The sequence below is a fragment of the Nerophis lumbriciformis genome, linkage group LG32, assembly GCF_033978685.3.
Source record: "Nerophis lumbriciformis linkage group LG32, RoL_Nlum_v2.1, whole genome shotgun sequence".
Lineage (NCBI taxonomy): Eukaryota > Metazoa > Chordata > Actinopteri > Syngnathiformes > Syngnathidae > Nerophis > Nerophis lumbriciformis.
Genome location: NC_084579.2, coordinates 21,751,576 through 21,777,711, shown reverse-complemented (window position 1 = coordinate 21,777,711; position 26,136 = coordinate 21,751,576). Strand labels below are relative to the sequence as shown.

Sequence of the window (26,136 nt, the reverse complement as noted above, 5' to 3'; positions counted from 1 at the left end):
TTGAAGGGCTCATTAATAATAATATTGAAAGTAAAATAACAATGTATGCAGACGATACAAGCTTCTTTATCAGCCCCAATCCTCATTGTTTGCGGAACCTTCTTGATCTTTTGGACATATTTTTACAGCAATCTGGGTTTAAGCTTAATTATGATAAATGTAAAATGTTAAGGATCGGAAATCTAAAGGGAACGTCCTTTCAAATTGAATGCAAAGTGCCTGTTTTGTGGACAGATGGTCCAGTTAACATACTTGGTGTTGTTGTCCCAGAGAATCTGGAAGACCTAGGCTCAATAAATTATGATAATCGACTAAGAAAGCTGGACAAAATTATGCAATTATGGAAAGGGAAATCCTTAACCTTGTATGGTAAAATATCTATTGTCAACTCGTTAATTATTCCTCAATTTATTTATTTTTTTTTGTCATTACCAGCTCCATCACAAAACTTTTTTAAGATTTATGAGCGGAAAGTCTTCGATTTTGTCTGGGACGGCAAACCAGAAAAGATTAAAAGAAAGGTTTTGTACAATGAGTATGAATATGGGGGCCTGAAACTTCTCAACCTTGAAGCTATGTGTCTGTCTTTAAAAGCATCAATTGTTCCAAAGATGTATTTAAACACTGAGTGGTACACAAGTGTCCTGTTGGACAAAAAACATGTATTGTATCACAAGAAATTGTATCCTTTTTTACAAGTGATCCCCCCATTTTTCTTATGTAGAGAGTCTGCTGGGAAACATGGCGGGGTTCATAAAGGAAACAATCCACTCATGGTGGTGTTTTCAATTTTATGTGCCAGAAAAAAGAGACGATATTTTGCAGCAGATAATATGGATGAACTCTAATATTGTAATATTGTAAGCCTTTCTTTTGGAAAAATATGTTTGAAAGAGGAATCATTTTTGTCAATGATATTGTCAATGAGAATGGTAAGATAATGAAGTATGATGAATTTATAACTATGTATGGTGATGCTTGTTCAAGCTTTTCATTTCATCAACTAACTGGAGTAATTGGGAAAAGATGGAAACAAATAATTAATTATGGAACTACTAAATTATTAGTTTGTAAACCTCTAATAAGAAATTCGAGTTGGCAAAAATGAACTAAAATAAATAGAAAAATGTATAAGTTTTATTTAATAAAGAAATCTTTGAAGGCTGTCCCATACAACACATATGGAAAATGGGAGGACTTTTTTGACTGCCCGTTGCCGTGGGATGCCATATTCAAACTAATCTATAAAACTACTATTGATGTGCAAAATCGTTATTTTCAAATTAAAATTATTTATAACTTCTTACCCACGGGGAAAATGTTAAAATTATGGAATATGACGGAGTCAGATGACTGCCGATTTTGTTGTCAGGAGTCTCAATCCACCCTGCATTTGTTTTGGTATTGTCATATTGTGTCTTCGTTTTGGGTGGAAGTTGAAAAAATGTGTTTAAGGATTGGTTTGTTTATGAAGCTTGATGTGGTTTCTGTTATTTTGGGAGAGTTCATTGACAATCATGATTTAATCAATTTAACTATAGTACTCGGTAGAAGGTTTATTTTTAAGGCCAAAAAAAAGATATTCACTTAGTATTACTTTTTTTTAAACTTTTATTCAGTATTTTTTAACTTTAGAAAGTTACATGGTTGAAAACGATAATGATGCTAAAAAACATAAAAAAAAGATGGGATGTCCTCAAAGGCTTATGTTGAAAGTGTAATTATGTTTATAGATTATATGCTATCTGTTGTTGTGTTCCCTAATTTTGAGTGACCTGAACATAATCTGGACTGTACATACAATTTTTTTTTTTTTTGGAAAATGAATTTTTTTTATATATATTATATGCAATCTGTTGTGTTCCCAAATGTTTATTTATTTATTTTTTTTAATTTGTTTTCAGTGTACATGAATGAAGGTGTGTGTTGCTGAACCCGACTTGGACATTATCTGGACTGGACCTGGTTTTAAAAACCCTTTAAACAAATCTAATTTCATTTACAACCTGCTCTGGTGAAGATAAAGTCCTTTTTTTTCTTTAGATAAGATAAATAAATATTTTCTTGGATAAAAAAGAAAGTAAAACAATATAAAAATAATTACATAAAAAGAAAAAAAAATAGTAATTAAATGAAAATGTTAGTGGACCAGCAGCACATACAATCAAGTGTGCTTCAGGGACTGTGTCCCTTGCAGAAGTGTTGTCCATGTTGTGGGAACCAGAATATTGGTAGCAGAAAGAAACAACCCCTTTTGTGTGAGTGGGTGTGTGAGTGTGAATGGGGGAGGAAGGTTTTTTTTTTTTGGGTTGATGCACTAGTTGAAAGTGTATCGAGTGTTTTTTCTATGTTGATTTAATAAAAAAATAAAAAATAAAATAAAAAAATAAAAAATAAAAAATACCAATGTGCAGATGTGAGGAGCTCCACAACCTGTGACGTCACGCTACTCGTCTGCTACTTCCGGTACAGGCAAGGCTTTTTTATCAGCGACCAAAAGTTGCGAACTTTTTCGTCGATGTTCTCTACTAAATCCTTTCAGCAAAAATATGGCAATATCACGAAAATGATCAAGTATGACACATAGAATGGACCTGCTATCCCCGTTTAAATAAGAAAATCGCATTTCAGTAGGCCTTTAAAAATATAAGCATTCTCCACAAGAGACTACCTGTCTAGCTCAGCGCCAACATTTAACAACATTTAAGTTCTGAAACATTAACATCTCCTTTTATGGTCAGGATGTGCTCTCCTGACTTAACACACACACACACACACACACACACACACACACACACACACACACACACACACACACACACACACAGGAAGGAGGGATATAAAACTGATGTTTTGGCTTCTCCAAGTGAGGAGGGACATATATTTTTGACTTTCTCCTGCAGCCCTGAATAATGACGCTCGCTTGTAATAAAGCAAGATTAGAAGGGATGTCCAATAATGGCTTTTTGCCGATATCCGATATTCCGATATTGTCCAACTCTTTAATTAACGATACCGATATCAACCGATATATACAGTCGTGGAATTAACACATTATTATGCCTAATTTGGACAACCAGATATGGTGAAGATAAGGTACTTTTAAAAATTTTTTATAAAATAAAATAAGATAAATAAATTAAAAACATTTTCTTGAATAAAAAAAGAAAGTAAAACAATATAAAAACAGTTACATTGAAACTAGTAATTAATGAAAATGAGTCAAATTAACTGTTAAAGGTTAGTACTATTAGTGGACCAGCAGCACGCACAATCATGTGTGCTTACGGACTGTATCCCTGCAGACTGTATTGATATATATTGATATATAATGTAGGAACCAGAACATTAATAACAGAAAGAAACAACCCTTTTTTTTGGGTTGGTGCACTAATTGTAAGTGTATCTTGTGTTTTTTATGTTGATTTAATAAAAAAAAAAATAAATAAAAAAAAACGATACCGATAATTTCCGATATTACATTTTAACGCATTTATCGGACATCTCTAAACATTAGGTTTAGTAAAGTGTCTCCGACGTCTCTTGCCGCACTGCCGTGTCACCCTTCTGTCCGGACGAGGATGACAAGACCAGAATTACACTTCATTAGCTAACACATAATGTTAAAAATAATGTTAGCTAATGCTTCTCCCTTGGTTATCTAGAACCCAACTAAACTTATCATATATAACGTGATGTTATAAAAAGGCAGATGAAAGTGTGATTGGTGCACAGTCATCCGGCCTCATCGTCATTACAGCAAACCATCATGTGTTTGTCGTCGTCCCTTAAGTAAGACCCAGTGAGACTCTTGAGGCCATTAGTAGCCTCTTGTGATTATCATCATTTGCTGTAGAGGAAGATAAAAGCCTTTGGTTGTGAACTTATCTTTCGTCCTGATAAAAAGGCCTTTTTTCCATTTGAATAAAAGGCGATGTGTTCCAAAGCAATACCAAGCTGGTTCTACTTTAAAACCATTGTGATAAAACACAAAAAAATGAGTAAAGTAGACGTGCATTTGAACATCGTGCATATCATGCATCATCTGAGCTATTTTCTCAGGGCAAATGACCTCACTCGTGACTGCAATCAAATCCTTAGATGTTTGTTATTATTTGACTTCTCCCAACTGTGATCTCCTGAGATCAATGCCTCGTGCTGACATTAGTGTTTAACAATTCATAGGATATTTTTTTTAATCCCACAATGGGGAAATCATGTGGTTGCTGGGCAGATACAGCATTTTCACAATAAAAAAAAACCCATATGAAAACAAGTGGGAAGCATCAAAGAACCCAAAGGACATAAAACAACTTAAAAGAGCACAGAGGTGATGCAACCAGCTGCCATTTCTACATACCATATTTTTCGGACTATAAATCGCAGTTTTTTTCATAGTTTGGCCGGGGGTGCGACTTATACTCAGGAGCGACTTATGTGTGAAATTAATAACACACTACCGTAAAATATCAAATAATATTATTTAGCTCATTCACGTAAGAGACTAGACGTATAAGATTTCATGGGATTTAGCGATTAGGAGTGACAGATTGTTTGGTAAACGTATAGCATGTTCTATATGTTATAGTTATTTGAATGACTCTTATACCATAATATGTTACGTTAACATACCAGGCACGTTCTCAGTTGGTTATTTATGCCTCATATAACGTACACTTATTCAGCCTGTTGTTCACTATTCTTTATTTATTTTAAATTGCCTTTCAAATGTCTATTCTTGGTGTTGGGTTTTATCAAATAAATTTCCCCAAAAAATGCGACTTATACTCCAGTGCGACTTATATATGTTTTTTTCCTTCTTTATTATGCAATTTCGGCCGGTGCGACTTATACCCTGGAGCGACTTATACTCCGAAAAATACGGTAACTGTTTTAATGACATTCAGACTTTACTTAAATCAATAAAGGAGCAGCATCTCCTCATCCGGAAACAACCACACCAGAAATGTGTCCCCTGAATAACCGTCCGACCGGAACTCTAATAACTAAAGCTCCTTGGGTGAATAATTTAAACTCACTATGCCGGTATGTTTTAGCGCTTTCATGGCGAGTTTACTGACAGATATAAGTAAGAACTTTACACTACTTTATATTAGAAATGGCACTTGTCACACTGCGGTGAGGGAAGTCCTGTTTTGGGGTTGTCTAGCGAACTTCATGTTTTATGTTGAAAGTCTAATCCTCGTCCCGTTTCAGGCCACTTGCCTTTCCTCCTGTCTGATGTCTTTCCTGATTGTGCCCACCTGTGTCACCCTCCCTCATGTGTATATAGCCCTCGTCTTCCCCTGTCTTGTTGCCAGAGTATATCGTCTGATCGTGTACCTCCAGCTGTCTTCCACAGTCTTGTCCAAGTCGCTAAGTATTGCCTTGTTTTGTTCTTTGTTTTCTTTGTACCTTCTGAAGAAGAGTGATTTTGATTTGCTAAAGTTTTTGGATCAGTTTTTTTTTTTGTTAGTTTCATAGTGCTCTGCCTTCTTTTTTCCCTCCTCTTGGAGCGCTTTAATTTGTAGTTTTCTTAGCCCTTTATAGTGTCGTTTCTGTTTATAGCTTTGTGTCTCCTCTTCGTGAGCGATTTTCTTTTGGTGCAGTTAATCGTAGATTGTTGTTTTTTGATTATTAGATCCGTGTAGATTTTCCGTTTATTGTTTTTCGCCCTGTGCTACGTTTCCTTTTCTAGTGATGGGTTGATGGGGCGTCATGAAACGTTTCGACACCTTGCAAAACTGTATTGAAACTGTGTCGATACTGTGTCACTAAATACTGACATCTGCTGGACATTAAAAATCCCTACAGGCAACCTATGGACCGACTCAACTGACACTGATTTTATGACCTAGTATATACAATAATATAAACCAAGTCATTGTATTTCATTTAGGATTATTTCATATCTTCATTTAAATAAAAATATATTTTTATCTTTTTTAGATACAGTCAATAAATAATGTATCATAACTTGGAAATCTAAGAGAGCGTGTTATGAATGAGGATGCTCGTGGACTGGGAATTTTTTTTTTACACATTTTTATTTAAAAAAAACCAGTTTTTCCAACGTATTAAATGTAAAAAGTGCGACTAATATATGTTTTTTTCCTTCTTTATTGTGCATTTTCGGCTGGTGCGACTTATACTCCGGAGCGACTTATACTCCGAAAAATACGGTACATCGCACGAAAGTGACACAAAAGCGCCAAACCCTGTTGCGCAGTCTCAAAGGGCCCCAACCGAAAAGGCAAAAAAACACATGAAAACATGAGGGAAGCATCAAGAACACATAAGAGCACAGATCTCCCGCACCCAGCACCCCATACAGTGCCGCCATCATGGAAAAAAACCGGTAAAAATAAGGTACACATATGGCATTTATGTGAGGTACAGGAAGTATAACTTCAGAATCAGAATCAGAATCAGAAATACTTTAATAATCCCCGAGGGGAAATTAAGATTTTCAGCACAATCCCATTCAAGAACAGACAAACATTACAGGGAGACAGAACAGGATTGCTGACGGGTCTGCCAACTTCCGGCGCCCCTTACGAAAAAGGTGAGAAACAAGTAAACGCTGGGGAGGGGTGGGGGGCGAGGAAAAAAAAAATTCAGTCTAAGCCTGAGCCCCTGGAGAGGGGGTCCAGACTGAGGCCAAGGGGGTAAAAAAAACTCATAGCCATAGCACACAAGAGGGAAACATCAACGAACACAAAGGACATTAAAGAAATTAAAAGAGCAAAGCTGATGCAACCAGCCACTTCTACACACAGTCAGCACATAAGTAAAACAAAAACAACAAAAAACATATAGTACACTGTGGAGGCCTCTGCGGTGTTCCACGTTCTTCGTCTGCTGGGGTGCGGGAAGCATGGCCAGAGACAGGAGCGGACCCAACAAAGCAACCAAGAGAGCCGACTCCATCCTCGGCCGCCCACCAACTCTCGGCCAGCGTCCAGTCCGCATGGATGAGCGAGGATACGTCCAAGTAAACCGAAGTGTCCGATACCTGCTCATTCAGCCAAGACACTGTGGAGCTTGTCCGTCCCGGCATGTAGCGCCAGCTCCGCAGCCCTGTCTCTTCATCTGCATCTCCTCCAGTCTCTCCAAACGGACTCTGGTGTGGCAGAGACCCAATCAGCTGGTCTGCACGGCCAAAAGTCTCCCGGGAGGAAGACCCAGAAAATAGCACCGCAGAAGTCACGAAAGTGCCACTCCTTGTCGCACAGTCCCAAAGGGTCCCGAACCAAAAGGCCAAAAAAAACCCCACATGAAAACAACATCAGGAACACAAAAGGATGACACAAGAGCACAGAGCTCCTGCCAACAGCCTTATTTCATTTTAAAGCTGATTAAACAAATGCGAGGCAGTTTAATGTTTTGTGTTTTGTTCCCCGACTGAACCCAGACCGTGACCTTAAAACTGAGTCATGTACAGTGGAACCTTGATTTACAAGCGCTTTTATTTGCGACCTTTTCCGTCTACAAATCTTTACATCGAGCGAACAATGTGTGCGAACAATGTCTCGGAGTACGAACGATTCATTCATTTTGTGTGCCGCTGTATATATTTTCAAGTATTTCCTATATATATATATATATATATATATATATATATATATATATATATATATATATAAATAATCCGTTAATGAATGAGTATATCCGTTCGGCCACCGTGTTCAATGGAGAAGTCTGATCTACAAAATGTGCAGGCAGCATACACCTTCCCCTTCGAGCTGTCCTGGATGAACTGAAATTATTTTGTCCAATCATTTTGGAACTTGCAAGCGTACTTCTTCTTCTTATTCGTCGTCGCCATGTCTCTTCTTCGTTCTTCTGCTTCGTCTCTGTTATGTTTTTGGACATTACTACTTGCCGTAGTTTTGAAGCAATGCATGATGGGAATCCGGATGTTGTGTGTCAGTGTATTAACGTGCCGGCTGGAATAAACACACGCTGAGAAATAGCTCCGTGCCTGCCTACTTTATGGGTTATAGATAAACCTATGAATAACGGACACATGTATAATAGTCTCCTTTTCAGGTGAGAGAGGACGCTAATGTCAGACCGCGGTGAGGGAAGTCTTGTCTTGGTTTTTTCTGTCTTGTGATTTACATGTTTTATTTTGAAAAGCAACTCCTCTTGTTTCAGATCACGGGTCCTTCCTCTTGTGTCACCAGTCTGACGTCATTCCTGACCCTTGATTGTTTCCACCTGTTTCCCATTACCCTCATGTTCTATATAAGCCCATGCCTCCCCTTGTTCTGTGCCAGATGGTCTCGAGCTTTCGTGCCTGTCTTGCGTTCCATGTTCATGTTCATGTCCATGCCTTGCCTTGTCCCACGTCTACGTCCTTGTTTCCAGAATATCCCACGCTGTAATTTTGAATTAACTTTTTCTCCTCCCTCAGAGCGACTTTTGTTATTCAACCTTTTTTCTACCGCAGTGGTGAGTTATAATTTTTCCCTAATGATTTTTCCTCAAAGTTTTTGAGTGATTTTTTGTTTACATTTATTAGAGTAGTAAGTTTTATAGTCTTTATTTTCTTCCTCCTGTTGGAGCGTTTTTTGTTAAAGTTTTTTGATAACAGATACGGTGCTAATTATAATTGTCCTTATTTTTGTATTTCCTCCTTTCGGAGTGATTTTCGGTTTTTCCCTTTTGGAACATTTTGTCGATATCTATTTTTGTAATTTCATAGTATTTGAATTTACTCGGCTCTGGAGGCTTAAAGAGTTTTTCAAAATAAAAGCTTTATTTGGAATCACATCTCTGCATCTGAGTCCCTTCCTTCGTCCAAGCCTGACAGCTAAAGGCAGTGCCTTTAAGGCACGCCCCCAATATTGTTGTCCGGGTGGAAATCGGGAGAAATTCGGGAGAATGGTTGCCCCCGGAGATTTTCGGGGGGGGGGGACTGAAATTCGGGAGTCTCCCGGGAAAATTGGGAGGGTTGGCAAGTGTGGCAGCGCTATTGACGCACGGATTGGCCCATAAATATGGAAGAAACAAGTCCAAAATTGCAACCATTATAAAAAATTAAAAAAAGGACGTTTATGTGGTTGCTGACTTTGCCAAAGGGCTAAAATATCTTTGCAAGTGCAGAGAGAAAGTGCAAGACCAGGTCGAAAAGCTATTGCCGTCTGATTTGTTGTTGTTTTTTCAAATCTAAATGCTGTATCTAAATTAAAATTTTAAAAATAAGCGTTACCTATGAATTTGAAATACAAATGTAAATATTTAGATTTAGATTGAACATCCATCCATTCATTATCTACCGCGTGTCCCTCTCGGCGTCGCAGGGGGGTGCTGGAGCCTATTCCAGCTGCACTCGGGCGGAAAGGAGGAGGTACACCCTTGACAAGTTGCCACCTCATCATCTCAGTCTAAATGTTAAATCTAAATCTAAATGTTAAATTCAAATGTTAGATATACATCTAAATCAGTGGTTCTTAACCTGGGTTCGATCGAACCCTAGGGGTTTGGTGAGTCGGCCTCAGGGGTTCGGCAGAGCCTTCGCCACGGAGGTCAAGACACACCCGACTCATCGTGTAAATAAAAACTTCTCCCTGTCGGCGTATTATGGATACCCCCAAACAATGTTCCCTCTAATTTTCCATATGCGTGAGCAAACGCAAAAACTCCTTGAGCATTCGGTGGAGCACATGTGAGCGACGTCAGACGTGCACATGCACTGTGGTCACACCTGCAGCACACCTGTCCCAAACCTGACTAAATAACAAGTTCAATGTATTATTATTATAATCAAATGACAGCAGTCATTTCCATGAGATTATTTTCTAATATAAGTGTTTTGGCCCACTTACAATGACTATAACATATTGTTTTTCATGAACTGTGTACTAGTATTATATGTCTGGGTGGGGGTCCTACTTTGGAAATAATGTGTACCCCTTTCAGATATCGCATTTAGTTCCCACCAAAACATTCACATGTTGCACAATGAGATGTAAACATGGGATCATGTGTACATTCCTGTATCTTTCCGTTTGTAAAATATATCTTTATTAGTATTTCTTTAATATAATAACATTATTTTATGATTACGGTTCGGGTTTGGTGAATGCACATATGAAACTGGTGGGGTTCGGAACCTCCAACAAGGTTAAGAACCACTGATCTAAATGTTAAATCTAACTGTAAAATGTAAAATGTAAGTATAAATGTTCAATCTAAGTATCAAATGTTGAATCTAAATATAAATGTAACATTTTAAATATACATTTTAAATCTAAATGTGAAAGTACCAGGAAAAACAAGTTGCCTTTATATTGAAGCTATTACCATATATTTCTGATGTATGACACCAAAAAACTTCCAAAGTTTACAAATAAATAGATATGATCAAAATAGTAACAATCTAACGGAGATTCCCGAGCCATTTTAAGAGTTAATGGGGAAGCCAGTTACGTGATCCGTGACGTAGCATTAGGAACCATAGAGTCCTTCCCCATCAACATCAATGTGAATCAAGCAGACTTTGTGAGAGCCAACAACGATTACTTTTGGAAAATTATGACCCAGAACCTTATATTTTTGAGCCCGAACACAAAGAGGATGAGCAATAAGCCGACTGTTACCCGGCGGATGTAGCTTTATTGTGACCAAGGGCGCCGAAAAGGGGGGGTAAAGGAGACGGATTCTAGGGGCCCATGATGGAGGGGGGCCCAGAGAGGCCCCTAATGATGATGAAATTATAATACAGAAAAAATAATGACACTGTGTTGGGGGCCCTGTAAAGATTCTTTTCATGGGGCCCAAAATCCCTAGCGGCGCCCCTGATTGTGACACTAGAATCCGCAGTATTGCTCAGTGCAAACTAACCATTTTAATGAAAAAAACACTTACTGTAATATTTCCAGTCTCGCTGGGATGCCGACTGACAGGACGCTCACATAATCCGCTTTACATGAAGATTCAATTGCAATCCTCAAGAAGGGTTAAAAAAATAGTTCCTCCAGGAAGTGTCTTTCGGGGTCCTTTTTGCCATCTCCCGGAGACGTGAAAGTCGGTCCATGGCCACATTTGCCGACTATCAGGTGAGCGATGCATGAATTATAATCTAGAATTTACCGTATTTTTCGGAGTATAAATCGCACCGGAGTATAAGTCGCACCTGCCGAAAATGCATAATAAAGAAGGAAAAAAACATATATAAATCGCAATGGAGCCCGGCCAAACTATGAAAAAAACTGCGACTTATAGTCCGAAAAATACGGTACTTCTAGCAAGTTTGATACGGGCAGCACGATGAAACAGGGGTTAGTGTGTGTGCCTCACAATACAAAAGACCTGGGTTCGATCTTGGGCTCGGGATCTTTCTGTGTGGATTTTGCACAATCTCCCCGTGACTGCGTGGGTTCCCTTCGGGTACTCCGGCTTCCTCCCACCTCCAAAGACATGCGCCTGGGGATAGGTTGATTGGCAACACTAAATTGGCTTTAGTGTGTGAATGTTGTCTGTCTCTCTGTGTTGGCTCTGCGATGAGGTGGCGACTTGTCCAGAGTGTACACCGCCTTCTGCCCGAATGCAGCTTAGTTAAGCTCCAGCACCCCCCGCGACCCTGAAAGGGACAAACGGTAGAAAATGGATGGATGGACGTTTGAGCAGCCGTCGGCTCAGTGTGTCAACATCAGAAGCGTAAACTACTGCTATCAATGCGCCGCTAAAATAGTCCGTCTGCGTTAGCACTTATAATAACAATAACACTCATATTTGGTTAATTTTCAAGTCACAACATGTAAATGGAGCATTGTTGGCGCTTTGTGGATGTTTTTTGAGAAAGTATAATGGGCACAATAAATGATCCTCAATCTGTTGATTCAATTGTTGGCTATTTATTTACGATTTCCAATGCATAAAAGAAATCTACGCATATGTGTTCTTGTCTTACATAAGGACTGTGAATGATAAACAGCACATAGCTTGCCAATGTTCGCCTATTTCCAGTATGGCTGATCTGATGACATGGTCAGAGTGCAGAAGTGTTCCTCCAGTGACGTCACTCTCCAAAAATATTCTAACAAAAGCCTCCAGTGTCTGACTCCAAAAAATGCCTATTACAATCTACCACACATATCCAAGGCTGAGCCCACATGGCTTTCCAATGCTTCAAATCAGAAGGTCTTAGCCCAAATCTTTTGGTTTTGATTACTTACAAAAACTGGAAGTGAATAATGATTTGCCAATGCTTCACCCCCACAGTGTTTTATGGCCAATTTTGAATGTAATAGTTGCGTCCTGCTGTGTTCAAAGTTCCTTTTTTCCCTTCTCGGCATTTCTGAGGCTGCATGCAATAATGATTGCGTAGGAGTAGCATACGGGTGCACAGTAACTCACTCGTGATTGGTCTGGTTAAGTTGAAAACACTTTGCTTGTACATTTCTGACAAAAGTACCACAATTGGTCTTCTTTAACCGCAGGGCTCGACTCTTAAGGGTTGGTCGGGTGCGATACAAAAATGGAGCATGTGCAGCTTAAATAGTAACGACGACGGTGTTTGGAAAATTGGACGTTTAAAATTAAAAACATTTCTGACAAAAGTGGAAGTCATACGTTTTCGCTTCCAAATTTGGGGGGTAATACAAGTAAGGGTTGTTTTTTTTTCAGAATTTTTGCAAATTCATTAAAAATAAATACAATAAAAAAAATCACAATCACATAAGTTTTTACAGTCCTTGCTTAATACTTCTGCGATGAGGTGGCGACTTGTCCAGGGTGTACCCCGCCTTCCGCCCGATTGTAGCTGAGATAGGCTCCAGCGCCCCCCCGCGACCCCAAAGGGAATAAGCGGTAGAAAATGGATGGATGGATGCTTAATACTTTGTTGATGCACCTTTGACAGCAATTACAGCCTCAAGTCTTTTTTTGAATACAATGCCACGGCTCAGTGGCCTGGTGGTTAGAGTGTCCGCCCTGAGATCGGTAGGTCGTGAGTAGGGATGATACTTAAAACCGGTTTTCCCGGTTGTTCGATAAGAAAAGAACCGAGTCCTCGGACTCGAATCCCTTTTTGAGAACCGGTACCCGTTATCGAGACCACTATAGTAAAGAAAAAGAGTTGGTTCTTTATTCGAATCCCTGGGACCAATCCCGTCCCGACCAGAAATGCCTCGTGAGACATCACAAGAAATGACGTCACGTAGCTCAGTCATTAGGCGCAGATAGGGAAAGCAGGAAAAACAATGGACCGGAAAAAGCGCTCCAAGGTGTATTAAAGTTCAAAACAAAAGGTATAATCCAATGAATAACTTTACTGAGAGATTTGAGCAGGGTACAAACACATGACGAACACTTTTACGACCAACTGGAAACATAGCAACCAGGCTAGCAACGCACCTCTTTTACGGCAGCTGACGCAACGTTCTTAAAGCAACCGCAGCACATACATATATGACATCTTCCTTTTTTAACTTTTGTTTTTCTTACCTCTGCTTCTTCCTACTCCTTTTCGAACATGTTGAAAAGAGAAACTGGAGATTGTCATGTATCATGTTGTATACTTGCATGTTCGAAATAAACTCAAACTCAACTCAACCTTGTAAACAAAACAAAATCACACTGTATATGTGTTGTCTGTCTAATTATAAATAATGCAGACGAGGCGTGTTGGCTGAGTTCTTGACGTTTACTTTCACAGCGTGCTCATAACCTCATTCGTAGCTGCCGGGTGACGACATGCAACAACACTTTTCGGGGCTACCGCGCATGCTCGTCACTCCCGTTGCATGCTGGGTAGGGTAGTTGTTATATTCCCTAGCCTAGCTCATAACATCACATCTTTCCCCCTATAAAGAAATAATGTTAACTCAATAAAGTGTATTTATTTTTTCAGTTTTAACTTTTCATTTTTTAGCATTGTAACCACATTTGCAAACAACTTTTCTCTTCATAGAATTTTCTTTCAATAAAGAAATAAAGTGCAAAAATGTCAAAGCATCATAACAAACAGTTATGTCAAATAGCAGCAGAAGTGCACTTTTTGGAGAGCTGTATTATTTTCAGTTTTGTGCCCAAGGGACTGATTTTATTTAACACTATATTATTATTTATACACCTATAGTGATCACAGAGACAGGTTGTTTTTGTGTTACTGTAAATATTTGTTTTTCTGAAAAATCCCACTTAATATACTTTGGGTAACAAAGTTAGTTTATTTTTTTAGGGGGGTAACAGTCAATATTTATTTATTTATTAGATTTTAATTTTTTTTCTTATATAATAAAAGTGAGCTTTTGTTAAACCAAATATTGTGTGTTTTTTTCCATATACAACAACCTATCTGGACTCGATAAGGAATCGGTCCGATAAGAGGATTCGATAATAGGCTCGAACTCGATAATTTCTTATGAAACATCATCCCTAGTTGTGAGTTCAAACCCCGGCCAGGTCATACCAAAGACTATAAAAATGGGACCCATTACCTCCCTGCTTGACACTCAGCATTAAGGGTTGGTATTGGAGGTTAAATCACCAAAATGATTCCTGGGCGCGGCCACCGCCAGTGCTCACTGCTCCCCTCACATCCCAGGGAGTGGTCAAGGTTGATGGGTCAAATGCAGAGAATAATTTCACCACACCTAGTGTGTGTGTGACAATCATTGGTACTTTTTTTAACAAGCTTGGAACAACTATCTTTGGGCGGTTTCACCCATTCCTCTTTATTTCTAAAACATTTGCAAAAAACAAAAACAAATCATTATAGAGTATGGTGTGTAGAATTTTCAGAACCAAAATTAATTTGTCTCATTTTGCAAAAATGCTATAACTGTCACGTCTGGGTCGCATGTTTATGCGTGGGTCGTTCTCCCAGGATGCAGATGGAAACTCCGGAGTCAAGGTGCAGGTAAGACAGTGATTTATTCTCTTAAATCAGGCAGGAACAAACAAACAAAACAAGCGTGCCGAAAAAACTTAGCACATGAATCAAGAATCAAAAGCGTGGATCACAAACGTAAATGTTGCATGAAGAAAATAAGAGAACCAGACTGACTGTGGCGTAAAACGGGAATAAGTAGCTCTCTGATTAGTGCCCGGCAGCAGGTGAGCGTGCCGAACACTAATCAGAGGCAGGTGAAACCAGTCTGCACCCATCGGGACCAAAACACAAACCCAGGGGCGCTCAAAACCGGAACTGAGGGAGTCAAAAACTAAACAAAACATGATCCGGGCAAGGGATCTGTCACACCTGGGTGAAGTCTTGTCTGGGTTTCGTCTGTTGTCATGTTGTCTTGCCATTTCCTGTTTTATTTTGAAAGGTTAACTCTCCCTCTCGTTTCAGGTCACTTGCCCTTCCTCCTGTTTCACTGGTCTGATGTCTCTCCTGATTGCCTGATTGTTCCCACCTGTGTCACACTCCCTCATGTGTATAAATGTCTCGTCCTCCTCTTGTCTTGTGCCAGAGTGTCTCGTTACTTCATGTGCGTACCTCCAGCGTTCCCTTGCCATAGCATTGTCCACAGCCACAGCCACGTTTCTTGTATTTCTTTTGGATCCATGGGAGTATTTTGATTTGTAAGTTTTCTCAGGTAAGATTAGCTTCCTAGCATCACCTCCATTGGAGCGGTTTTTGTTATACTTAGTAGTTTTTTGTTCATAGCCCCTTTTTCCCTCCGTAGACAGAGCGTTTTTGAGTTATTGATATTTTTGTTTGTTTAGAGCTCAGGTCAGTTGTGTTTTTATAGCCTGTTTATTTCTCCTGTTTTGGACCCCTTCCCTTGTGCAAATAAATATATTGTCTTAAAATCCTGCATCTGTGTTCAGAGTCCTGTTCTGGTCGTGACAGTACACTCTGGCGAGTATGGACACAGCAGGATCGAAGCAGTGGGCCGCGACCCTTCCTGCGCAGGAATCCCGCCTCTCCGCTCATGAGGAGCAGGTGGCAGTCTTGGGCCAGGTAATCCAGGGGATCGGCCGAATCCAAGAGAACTTTCAGACCGCTGTTACCTCCCAGGTGGGCCAACTTGCGGAACAGGTGCAACTTTTGCTCACCCAAATGACCAAGCCTGGTCTCGCACCCCCTGTGCCTGAGCCGCAGCCAGCCCCCATGACTCAGGTACTCCCCACCATTCATAGTGGGGTGGGAGCCCGATTGGCCCCTCCAGAACGCTTTGCGGGCGAACCCGGACAATGCAAAGAATTCATCATAAACTGTGAGATGCATTTGGAGCTCTCGCCCCACGCCTTTCCCACCGATCGTGCTAAGGTGTCTTTTATGATCTCTTATCTGGCGGGGAGAGCAAGGAAATGGGCCATGGCTGAGTGGTCCAGGGGCTCTCACATATGCAGCTCACTCCAAGACTTCACAGAGACTCTCCAAAAGACTTTTGATCCTGTCTCAACTGAGCGCGAAAGGGCCAGAGAGCTAAGTAGGATTTGTCAGGGGAAAGAATCAGCTTCTGATTATGCCATTCGTTTTCGAACACTGGCCGCAGACAGCGGATGGAACACTACAGCACTCTATGACGTCTTCCTCAAGGGGCTGGCCGGCCCGCTTCTGGAGCGACTTCTACCCAGAGACCTACCCGCGAACCTGGACGACCTCATCACCCTCGCCATCAGGACAGACCAACGACTACAGGAGTTCAAGTTTCTCCAAGGAGGCCGTCCGACGGATCCAGACCACCAGCCGCAGTTTTCCCTCACCGCCAGTTCTACTCCAGGTCCTCAACCAACAGTACGGCTTCCCTATTCCCTGCCTGAGAGGGGAGAGGAGCCCATGCAGTTGGGCCGGGCAAGACTCCCTCTGGTAGAGCGCCAACGTCGCCTCAAGGAGGGGCGATGTTTCTATTGTGGGGAGGTGGGGCATCTCGTGGCCGCCTGCCCTTCCAAGTCGACCCAGGTGAGGGATCAGAATCCTGCCTCAAGTGCTACCGTGCGTACCTTGACACCCATTAAGGTAACCAATGACTCTATTAGTGTGGTTATGCATGTTTTAATTGACTCTGGGGCCGATGAGAGCTTGATGGACTGGGGTTTAGCCAAGAAATTGGGAGTAAAAACAAGGGCCATCACACCCCCCCTTAAGGCTAGCGCCCTTAATGGTAGCGCTTTATTCACGATCACCCATGTCACAGAACCCGTAGCCATAGACATTGATAATCACCACGAACTATTGAACTTTTTTTTGTTTCACTCACCAGCACGCACCCTGGTATTGGGACATCCATGGCTTGTTTACCACAACCCCCACATAGACTGGCCCACAGGCAAAATCAGGGGCTGGGGAAGGAACTGCGTGGGGAAGTGTATGAGGGTTAGTGCCCCAGCAAGAACCACCACGAATATAAACTCTGTTTCTGCTCACTTTACCATAGAACCACAGCACCCAGATTTGACGTCAGTACCTCCTTGCTATCACCACCTGAAGGAGGTCTTTAATAAGGTAAAAGCTACATCGCTCCCACCACATCGTCCTTACGATTGTGCTATAGACCTCATTCCCGGATCTACCATCCCCAAGGGGCGCCTATATTCGGTTTCAGGTCCCGAAAAACATGCTATGAAAGACTACATACAGTCCTCACTTAAGACGGGACTCATCCGTCCCTCATCGTCACCTGCTGGAGCAGGGTTTTTCTTTGTATCCAAGAAAGACGGCACCCTGCGACCGTGTATAGACTATAGTCCCCTCAACGACATAACAATAAAGAATCGGTACCCTCTGCCATTAATGTCATCAGTTTTCGATCAGCTCCAGCAGGCCAAAGTTTTTACCAAGCTTGACCTACGCAATGCTTATCACCTCATTCGCATTAGGGAAGGTGATGAGTGGAAAACCGGATTTAACACCCCTAGTGGCCACTACGAATATTTAGTAATGCCTTTTGGTCTCACTAATGCCCCTGCCGTTTTTCAGGCTATGATTAATGATGTGCTGAGAGACTTTTTGGACAATTTTGTTTTCGTCTATCTTGATGACATACTAATTTATTCTGACAATCTGGACATTCACAGACACCATGTCAGCCAGGTTTTGCAACGGCTCCGGGAAAACCACCTGTACGTAAAAGCTGAAAAGTGCAAATTCCATGCCGACACCATCTCCTTCCTGGGCTTCATTGTAGCCCCTGGAAGTGTACAGATGGATCCGGCTAAAGTTAGCGCAGTCGCCAAGTGGCCAACACCTGATAGTCGTAAGAAGGTTCAGCAATTCCTCGGTTTTGCGAACTTCTACAGACGATTTATCAGAGGCTTTAGCGCAATAGCTTCCCCTCTCCATGCTTTGACTTCTCCACAGGTGCGCTTCCACTGGTCTCCGGAGGCAGAGAGGGCGTTCCAGGATCTCAAGCGCTGCTTCACGACTGCACCCATCCTCACGCTACCAGATCCACAACGCCAATTTGTGGTCGAGGTGGACGCGTCGAACGAGGGAGTTGGGGCGGTCTTATCCCAAAGGCTGGAGGCAGATGGCAAGACCCACCCCTGTGCTTTTCTGTCTCGCCGGTTGAGCCCTGCAGAACGTAACTATGATGTTGGCAACAGGGAACTTCTGGCGGTCAAGGTAGCGCTGGAAGAGTGGCGACATTGGTTAGAGGGGGCACAACATCCTTTCATAGTTTGGACTGACCACAAGAACTTGGAATATATTCGAAACGCCAAGAGACTGAATTCACGTCAGGCCAGGTGGGCATTGTTTTTCAATCGTTTTAACTTCACGTTGTCTTACAGGCCGGGGTCCCGCAACGTCAAGTCAGACGCTTTGTCACGCCTCTACGACCCCGAGCCTGCTGCCAAGGTACCAGAGCCCATCCTTCCACTGAACTGTGTGGTTGGAGCGGTCACTTGGCAGATAGAACGAGAGGTAAGGCACGCTAATGGTGAGACTCCTCCACCTAGTGGGTGCCCAGAGAATCGCCTGTTTGTCCCGGTCAGTCTGCGCCCACAGGTGATCCATTGGGCTCACACCTTGCTGCTTACCTGCCATCCGGGGATCCAGAGAACTATGTTTATGATCTCACAGCGGTTCTGGTGGCCATCCATGGAGGCGGGGGTCCGGGAGTACATCGAGGCGTGTCCGGTCTGCGCTCGTAACAAAACATCCTCTGGGCCACGTGTTGGACTTTTACAGCCGCTGCCTATCCCTTCCAGACCGTGGTCTAACATCTCTATGGACTTCGTCACTGGCCTCCCGGTCTCAAGAGGTAACACCACGGTGCTCACCGTGGTCGATCGATTTTCAAAGATGACACATTTTATTGCCTTGCCAAAGTTGCCCACAGCCAAGGAGACTGCTCAGATATTGATGCAACACGTTTTTAGAATTCATGGATTTCCCACAGACATTGTATCAGACCGGGGGCCCCAATTCATCTCACGGTTCTGGAAGGAGTTCTGCAAGCTCATCGGGGCTACAGCCAGCCTGACATCAGGATACCACCCGGAGGCAAACGGCCAGACCGAGCGCCTCAATCAACAACTGGAAACCGGCCTCCGATGCCTCGTGTCCCAGAACCCAACAACGTGGAGTTCCCACCTGGTCTGGGTGGAATATGCCCATAACTCCTTGCCTACCTCTGCCACTGGTTTCTCCCCCTTCAAGTGTGTCTACGGCTACCAACCGCCAGTGTTCCCAGACTCAGAGCCAGAAGTTTCCGTGCCCTCCGCCCACGCCCTGGTGCGCCGATGCCGTCGTATTTGGCTTGCGGCCCGACAAGTGCTCGCTCGCCAAGGAGATCGGGTCAAGAAAGCAGCCGACCGGAAGCGGCGCCCAGCACCTGATTACCGGCCAGGACAGAGAGTATGGCTATCCGCCAAAGACCTGCACCTCAAGGTTCCCTCCAAGAAATTAGCGCCCAGATTCGTGGGTCCCTTCCCCATCACCAAGGTCATTAATCCAGCAGCAGTACGCCTCCGCCTACCCAGGTCACTCCGCGGCCACCCTACTTTCCATGTCAGCCAAGTCAAGCCTGCCAAAGAAAGCCCCATAGTCCCAGCCACCAAAACCCCCCCACCGCCGCTGGAAGCTGTAGACGGAGGACTTCTGTACCGGGTCAAGAAACTTTTAGCGGTACGCAAAAGAGGTCGAGGTAGACAGTTCTTGGTGGATTGGGAGGGGTACGGTCCAGAAGAGAGACAGTGGATTCCCCAACGGAACATTGATGACCCCTCCCTGATCCGGGACTTCTATAGACTCCACCCTGAGGTCCCTGGGCCGTCAGGAGTCGGCCCTAGAAGGGGGGGTTCTGTCACACCTGGGTGAAGTCTTGTCTGGGTTTCGTCTGTTGTCATGTTGTCTTGCCATTTCCTGTTTTATTTTGAAAGGTTAACTCTCCCTCTCGTTTCAGGTCACTTGCCCTTCCTCCTGTTTCACTGGTCTGATGTCTCTCCTGATTGCCTGATTGTTCCCACCTGTGTCACACTCCCTCATGTGTATAAATGTCTCGTCCTCCTCTTGTCTTGTGCCAGAGTGTCTCGTTACTTCATGTGCGTACCTCCAGCGTTCCCTTGCCATAGCATTGTCCACAGCCACGTTTCTTGTATTTTTTTTGGATCCATGGGAGTATTTTGATTTGTAAGTTTTCTCAGGTAAGATTAGCTTCCTAGCATCACCTCCATTGGAGCGGTTTTTGTTATACTTAGTAGTTTTTTGTTCATAGCCCCTTTTTCCCTCCGTAGACGGAGCGTTTTTGAGTTATTGATATTTTTGTTAGTTTAGAGCTCAGGTCAGTTGTGTTTTTATAGCCTGTTTATTTCTCCTGTTTTGGACCCCTTCCCTTGTGCAAATAAATATATTGTCTTAAAATCCTGCATCTGTGTTCAGAGTCCTGTTCTGGTCGTGACAGGATCATGACAATAACATAACAAAATGTGGAAAAAGTGAAGCGCTGTAAATACTTTCCGGATGCACTGTACAAATCTGTGCAAAACTATAAAAGGACTTCAAATAATAGCGGCGTCCACAGAGAAGCATCAAAAAGAAAAATGTATGATAAATGACGATGACATAATATTGTAATATGAATAAAGGGAGGAAAATATGACCGTTTACACATATCAGCAATTACTACAGTATTGTCACACCAAAATAAACTCAGTGGTACCCTTGTTCTTGTTTACCTGAGACTAATTTTCCTAGCTTACCATAACCAAGGTTTCCAAAATGGGCCTGGAGGCCATTTTCTGCCCGCAGCTATTTTTTATTAACCCTTGACATGTCCTGAAAATGTATTCATTATTAATAGGGTATATTAGATGAGAGACAAAAGCTATTTGCTTCGTCACCTCCTGTATAACCCAAAGATAAGATTATATTTATTTTTCTGATAGTGTAGCATATAAAGTGGAACCTTGATTTTTGAACCCCTTATTGTACACATTTTTTGATTTCCGAACCATAGGCCAAATAAAAATACACTTTGATATAAGAATGTTTCATCCACCCATTTGGTTGCCGGCAGCACATGCATTGTGGGCGGGCTGATCACTCTCTGGTGAGAGAGCAGTGCTGTTAAAGGGGAACATTATCACAATTTCAGAAGGGTTAAAACCATTAAAAATCAGTTCCCAGTGGCTTATTTTATTTTTCGAAGTTTTTTTCAAAATTTTACCCATCACGCAATATCCCTAAAAAAAGCTTCAAAGTGCCTGATTTTAACCATCGTTATATACACCCGTCCATTTTCCTGTGACGTCACATAGTGATGCCAATACAAACAAACATGGCGGATAGAACAGCAAGGTAGCGACATTAGCTCGGATTCAGACTCGGATTTCAGCGGCTTAAGCGAAATTGAAGAAGAAACTGAAGCTATTGAGCCATATCGGTTTGAACCGTATGCAAGCGAAACCGACACGCCAGCCAGCGACACGGGAGGAAGCGAGGACGAATTCGGCGATCGCCTTCTAACCAACGATTGGTATGTGTTTGTTTTTAAGCGTTGTAATGTTTTTAAGCTAAATTATTGGTAAATACAGTTTATGTATAATAATTTACGTAAAACCGCGAGTAATGAATAAAGTTTTCATCAATTAATATATTCTGTAGACATACCCTCATCCGCTCTCTTTTCCTGAAAGCTGATCTGTCCAGTTTTGGAGTTGATGTCAGCAGGCTAGGGAAGCTAGGGTCGATATTCTTCTCTTGTTCATTTTCGGTGGCTTAAGGGACGGTAGAAGTAGTGTGAGCCAAGACATCCAGGGGGTTTAGCTCGCTTGTCTGCGGGAACAAACTGCCGCCATTGTTTGCCGTGCTACCGAGGTCCTTTGTCCCTGAATTGCTCACACACTCCGGGAGATTCAATGGGGGTCTGGCGGCAGATTTCTTTGACTTTATCGTTGGAAATGCATCTGCTTTGAGTGTCGCAGGATATCCACACATTCTTGCCATCTCTGTCGTAGCATAGCTTTCGTCGGTAAAGTGTGCGGAACAAACATACAATTTCTTGCCACTTTCGCATCTTTGGGCCACTGGTGCAACTTGAATCCGTTCCTGTTCGTGTTGTTACACCCTCCGACAACACACCGACGAGGCATGATGTCTCCAAGGTACGGAAAACAGTCGAAAAAACGGAAAATAACAGAGCTGATTTGATTCGGTGTTTGTAATGTGTTTGAGAAAATGGCGGATTGCTTCCCGATGACGTCACCGCTCCGAGAGCGAATAATAGAAAGGCGTTTAATTCGCCAAAATTCACCCATTTAGAGTTCGGAAATCGGTTAAAAAATATATGGTCTTTTTTCTGCAACATCAAGGTATATATTGACGCTTACATAGGTCTGGTGATAATGTTCCCCTTTAACGAAATGTGCTCAGTGCTATTTTATGTGTGTTTTTTAGCCTCTTTTATGTGTGATTGGTTTAAAACATTAAGGAAGTATCCACAATGTTGTCGACACTAACCATCACCCCCTTGTGATGTTTGTTTGATACACACTTTATAGTGTGTTCAAAGTATAACACATTTAATGAAATATGGACTTTTGTCGGGGCTGGAACCCATTATTCATGTTTACATTGTTTCTTATGGAGAAATTGTGCCTTTATATACAAACTTTTCTACAAAACCCAAAACTAGTGAATTTAGCATGTTGTGTAAATGGTAAATAAAAACAGAATACAATGATTTGCAAATCCTTTTCAACTTATATTCAATTGAATAGACTGCAAAGACAAGATACTTAACAGTCGAACTGGAAAACGTCGTTATTTTTTGCAAATATTAGCTCATTTGGAATTTGATGCCTGCAGTATGTTTCAAGAAAGCTGGCGCAAGTGGCCAAAAAAACTGAGAAAGTTGAGGAATGCTCATCAAACACTGAAAAATCCCACAGGTGAACAGGCTAATTGGGAACAGGCGGGTGCCATGATTGGGTATAAAAGCAGCTTCCATGAAATGCTCGATCATTCACAAACAAGGATGGGGCGAGGGTCACCACTTTGTGAACAAATTTGTGAGCAAATTGTCCAACAGTTTAAGAACAACATTTCTCAACCAGCTATTGCAAGGAATTTAGGGATTTCACCATCTATGGTCCGTAATATCATCAAAAGGTTCAGAGAATCTGGAGAAATCACTGCACGTAAGCGATGATATTACGGACCTTCGATCCCTCAGGCGGTACTGCATTAAAAAGCAACATCAGTGTGTAAAGGATATCACCACATGCTCAGCAACACTTCCGAAAACCACTTTCAGTAACTACAGTTCATCTCTACATCTGTAAGTGCAAGTTAAAACTCTACTATGCAAAGCAAAAGCCATTTATCAACAACACCCAGAAACGCCGCCGGCTTTGCTCATCTAAGATGGACTGATGCAAAGTGGAAAAGTGTTCTGTGGTCTGACGAGTCCACATTTCAAATTGTTTTTGGAAACTGTGGACGTCGTGTCCTCTGGACCGAAGAGGAAAAGAACCATCCGGATTGTTATAGGCGCAAAGTTCAAAATCCAGCATCCAGAGATGTGACAGCGCCTGGGATGTGACAATTTTCTTGAAAAAGTAATCAATTGCTATTGCCAACTAATGCCCTTTAATAGTGATCGCAAACGCGATTCCCTCTGGCTGATTTATTTTCAGTCCCACGGTTGACAAGGGGCTAGCAGCTAATTATGTGTCTCCATACACAGTCCTGTAACTTCATAATAATCACCTCCATTACGTAAAATAAACTATTTCTAAGTACCCCAAGTAGCATAATCACTGGAGGACAAGGCTGAACATGTTACACACCGAGAGCAAGCAGGAGCAGGCATGCTAATAGCTAAGCTAACTGCTAAAAGTCTAGCGAGAGGATAATATAACAACAGTTTGGTGTGTCAGTACGGTCACTGTCAGTGCACCACACTTAAGAGGAGCATAAAATGGTGGCGTCGACACTAAGGGTAATATCAGTATATGAATGACACTGTAGTGGTTAAATCGATTTTTTTGTTAATGTTTACTAACTCAAGGAATAATTCCATGAACACAGGAGGACTTGGGGGCAAAAAGGGTTTCAATGAGTAATAGATAATAGTTTTTGATCGTGTTTAGTTACAGTCTATTATTGACTTGATGTCATCGCTCCAACACTATTTTCCATTTTTGTTGCTACTATCCTCCATCTCACAAACATACATCTGCCCCAGGGAGTCGAAATAATGTACAGAACCGACGGTCAACTCCTCAACATCAACCATTTCAGGGCTAAAGGTCAAACCACCACCATATCCATCATGGAGCTGCAGTATGCAGACGATAATGCCCTCGTAGCCCTCTCAGAAGAGGACCTACAGTGCACTCTGTCTGCTTTTGCGAAGGCATACAAACAGCTTGGTCTTGCCATCAATATAAAGAAAACCCAAATCCTCCACCAATCACCACCAAACAGTAGTGCGCCTGTCCTGCCCCCAAACCTCTCAATTGACAAAATTTGACTGGAAAATGTGGACCACTTCCCATATCTCGGGAGCCTCCTGTCATCTAAAGCTGTCATTGACGATGAAATTCACCACCGCCTCAGCTGTGCCAGCGAGTCTTCGAGAACCGTGACCTCCAAGCAAAGACCAAAATCCTGGTCTACAAAGCAGTCGTGCTCCCCACCCTTCTGTATGGGTCAGAAACTTGGACCACCTACAGCAGGCACTTAAAGGCACTCGAGACCTATCATCATAGATGTCACAGAAAAATCCTCAGGATCAGCTGGGAGGACCGACGCACCAACACCAGCGTCCTGGAGGAGGCTGGCTTGCCCACCATCACTGCCACGATAGCCCAAAACCAACTCAGATGGACTGGCCATGTAGTCCGCATGCCTGACTCTCGCCTCCCAAAACAAGTCCTTTATTCCCAGCTTGTTGAAGGGAAACGGGCTCCGGGAGGTCAAAAGAAGAGATTTAAGGATAACATCAAGGCAAACCTGACAAAGTGTCGCATAGACCTTAAGTCTTGGGAAGTCAAGGCAACAGACAGGACGATGTGGAGAAACCTTGTCCGTGAGGGTGCCGCGCAATATAATGACGACCTCCGCCATGCTGCACAAGACAAGCGCAGACTAAGAAAAGAGAGAGCATCCACCAAACAGGCCCAACCCAAACCCACCACCACTACATTCCCTTGTCCACATTGCCCCAGAATAATTGGGTCCAGAATCGGCCTCCACGCCCACCTGAAGACCCACAAGGACCAGGAAGGAAGACAGTCATACTCGACCACGAGTGACCGCCGATGATGATGATGATGATTGACTTTGTTTTGATCAAACCAATGTATGCAATAAAAGAGAATAAGGAAGTAGCTAAAATATTGTGTTGATATTGTTGAACTGTCAAAAGCAATAACGACACATACATTTAAAAATGTACAGTTAATACATGTGATTGGTATCAGTATTGGTATCGGCCAATCTCATCTTTGATAATTAGTATGGGAATCAGGAGCATAGATATATATATACAAATATACAAATATAAATATTATACATAGTATTGTTTGTATAAATATTGTAAAATCATCAATATTAATAAAGTATAGATATCATATTTTGGACTTGCTTAGAGCTTTACAAGATATCAAAGAGGCGTATTATTTTTAATTTATTTATTACTGTTTTATATATATATATATATATATATATATATACACACACACAATTGTGCTCATAAATTTACATACCCTGGGAGAATTTAT

The 26,136-nt window shown here is 42.1% G+C and overlaps 1 protein-coding gene across 3 annotated transcripts in view; it reads right to left on the bottom strand.

Moving 5' to 3' along the window:
* Positions 1 to 602: 602 nt before the first annotated feature.
* Positions 603 to 26,136, bottom strand: part of amacr (alpha-methylacyl-CoA racemase) — a 59,554-nt gene continuing 34,020 nt past the window's right edge. Inside the window, exon 7 of one of the 3 annotated variants that reach the window (XM_061926963.1) lies at positions 603 to 644. In XM_061926963.1, the coding sequence (XP_061782947.1) occupies positions 618 to 644 (27 nt within the window). In that variant the 3' untranslated portion in view covers positions 603 to 617. Of the gene's footprint in view, positions 645 to 11,011; positions 11,591 to 26,136 lie in introns of those variants that run through there. The other 2 variants (XM_061926961.2, XM_061926960.2) reach the window with 2 other exon arrangements.